Source organism: Phaethon lepturus, unplaced genomic scaffold (assembly GCF_000687285.1).
Source record: "Phaethon lepturus isolate BGI_N335 unplaced genomic scaffold, ASM68728v1 scaffold20902, whole genome shotgun sequence".
Taxonomy (NCBI): Eukaryota; Metazoa; Chordata; class Aves; order Phaethontiformes; family Phaethontidae; genus Phaethon; species Phaethon lepturus.
In genome coordinates, this window is record NW_010525802.1 from 3,589 (window position 1) to 6,807 (window position 3,219).

A 3,219-nucleotide genomic window follows, 5' to 3' on the forward strand; every position below is an offset into this window, starting at 1 on the left:
GTTTTTTAGTATTTTTTTCTTCAAGGCATCTGAAAATCCTCCAAACCCTTGCAGCGATTACTGCAATTCCACAAACTTTCCTAACAGCCTCTTATGATTACTTTTTTAAAGCAGTTTGAAAGCCAGCCGAGTAGCCCAGTAACACACCATGCACAGTGCAAATTCATCAAGCATCAATCCAGAATTTCTAGGTACCCCCTAACTTCCTTCTGTAACACACTACCTGCCACTTACTGTTTACACCCAGCATAGTTAACTGGCATCTTCCCATGTGCCAGCTTTCCGCACCAACCTCCGCAGACTGTTTGGGCAACTCCCGACTACAGAACAGCTCCAATCCCTTTGTGTCTGGCAGTATGTGTGCTCCCAATTTGGGATTTTATTTTTTACCCAGGCAGCAGTGACCCACTTTTGCAGGTCTTTTAGCACCACAGAGCAATGAAAAATGGCTAAGACTAGAAATCCCTCTTTAACTATTCCCTCCCAGAATAGCACATAATAATATTATATTATAATAATATAATAACATATATTATTAGCTTTAATAGCACATTAAAGGTCCGTTATTAAAGACCTTTGAGATAAATTCTGACTCTCTATGCTAGGGCACAGTGAAACTCAGAGGCAAGCAGGGCAAGTCTACAGTGCCAATGTTCCATTTCCCTTGCACGTGAGTTCTCTATAGCAACACATACAAGCCTCTTTTGAAGTTCAGTGTTGAGACAACAGTCCTTTCAAAGGCAGAGGTATTATCAAATGAAAAGTCAATTAAAGGATTGTTTTTAATGCATCACTTCAATGCACACTATCAAGAATCCATGTGTGTAAGTACGTATTTTCAGGAATCTTGCATTTCACAACGTAAATTCACTTTCACTGAAGTAAAACATCTATAAAAGACGACAGATTTTTCTGGATAAGACCATTTATTTTAACAAATAGATGAGTCTTTACGATGAACTGGAGGCTGCAACAGCTGCTCTCTTGGGCTTCGGTGTGGTCCCCTCACGGAATCCATTCCTATAAATAGAAATATCATTACCACTTTTTGAAAGGATGATTCCTGCTCCAGGGTATTTTCTGACAAGTAATGTTTTAGATCAAGTTGACCAAATTATTTGAGCAATGCACTGAAATCACTACGGAGTTCGTATGTTCATACTTTTTAATAAGAAACATCTTATTAATAGAAGTGTTTGGAATGAGCAGTATGGTTTTCGCTCTCTTCTGAGGTAAATTTGACTTCTGCAAACAGGAAGATTTCAGTAACCGAGTGAACACTGCAAGACTGCATCAGATATCAGATACAGCACACCTGCTAAAGGCACGCCATACCTTGTTCCTACTAAGCAACTCAGCAGATTTCATGTTTGTGGAGTGCAAGTCAGTTTCTTATAGAAATCCTCTATGCCTCCAACCAGAGACTAAGGTGGGCAAGACAAGAGAAGAGTCAGCCCCAAGCTTGCTTTTGGATACATTTCTACTTCAGCAACACTCAGTGGAAAGCAGGCTGCTGCTGCGAAAAATTGCGTTTACCCCAAAAAAAACAGATGAACAGATCCCTCAACTACATCCAGGTCCGGGACTTAAAAGACTCCTTTTCACCAGTAAATCCAATCTACATTTTTTACAAGAAGACTCTTGAACTACTTAGTATTTTTTACCCACCTTTCTTGTGTATTAGGAAAGAAGCTACAGAGCTCAATTTTAGAACATGAAGCTCATACAAAAGAAAGGCTTAATGAGTTAGAAAGTACAATAGCCTCACTTTTACCTCCTAAGTACAACTCAAAGCTTTGTAACAAGTTTTAGAAACCTGTAACTCGGAATCTGATGTTATGGCTACTTATTGCCAACCGAACTCCAAATAACAGAGAGACTACTGAAGTTTTTCCCGTCCTGAACTCTTTTTTTGTGGGTGAAAAGGGGAGTGGAATGCATTTCAAGACTTGCCTCTTACAAAACCCCACACTTCAGTGCAACTGGCAATTGAATTGACTGACAAATAAAGGCGATACTACACAAAGCATATACTTTTGAATGTAGACATTTTATTACAATAACCTGTGTTCTGTACTATCTACACATCAGAGTTTGTTATGCGCCCTAGGTATTAACAGTGAGTTTTTCATCCTCAAAGGAATACACAGCCAGTTATATAAGACATTTATTTCATGATGTATTTAAGAAAGACCATACCATGTTAAGTGTACTAAATAAATAAAAATGTTAACTATAAATGACGAATTTTATAATTAAGTGATAGCTATGCAGGACCACACCATGCTAGGTTGTAATAAAATCTTATACCTGAATCGACGGTAGACCTTTTTCAGATGCCTCATGCGACCAGTACCAGTGGTGTTACGTCTTTTAGCCTTTGCACTCCAGTTATCTAAATCATACAAGTTGCTGTTACTCATCTGCACCAAATAATTAAGTTGCACATTACATTTGTATAGCATAACTATTCAATCTGCCAAGAGCAAAAAAATATTTATAAGTTAAGTCAATATCTACATAGCAATACTGCATGTTAGCGAACATATCGCTAAATGAGCATTAATATGAAAATGGCTCCAAACACTGCACAGTAACAGTATTCCTCCATTGGTTGAAAAAGAGTCAGAGTACTGAAGACGACAAAAGAAATGCAGGTTTTTAAACTCAGGTGAGATAGAAGTTCGTTACTTACACTTTCTCTTACGCTTAGCAGGGTAACCACATTTCCCACAGGTAGATTTCTGCAGATGGTACGCCTTGGACCCACATCGACGACACAAGGTGTGTGTCTTATTTCGTCGCTTACCAAATGACGATGTACCCTTCGTCTGAAAAGCATTTCAAAACATGGCATGTTGCAAGTATCACTAGTACTTGTAAGTGACGTAACTAGAAAAAGAATAAGCTTCTCTAAAAAACATGTACAAATCCACAAAGTCTGAAACGCCAACTCGGTTTCGCCTACACGTAGCCTCCATTTTCAGAAATCATTTCCTTGCGCCTCTCGGCGCCATTCCTTATCCGCCCCCACGCTGCTCTGCGCCGAAATAAAACGAAGCCACGGAGCGGTTATCTCCAGCTCCCTCCTCATCTCCCTCAGCCTCATCGCTGACAAATACTAAATTACTCTCTCCTGAAGAAAGGTTATTTGCTTCACGCAGATCAGCCGCACACCCACTCCATCAGGCTTTGGTGACCGACCCCCCCCTCCCTCTT

At 39.7% G+C, this 3,219-nt stretch overlaps 1 protein-coding gene across 1 annotated transcript; it reads right to left on the reverse strand.

Moving 5' to 3' along the window:
• Nucleotides 1-902: 902 nt before the first annotated feature.
• On the reverse strand, nucleotides 903-2,831 carry RPL37 (ribosomal protein L37; the record flags this gene model as incomplete). Its single annotated transcript, XM_010282874.1, has 3 exons — nucleotides 903-1,020; nucleotides 2,311-2,395; nucleotides 2,696-2,831. Coding segments are annotated over 3 exons (291 nt in total), but the record flags the coding sequence as incomplete, so codon positions are not given.
• Between the last annotated feature and the right edge of the window lie 388 nt (nucleotides 2,832-3,219).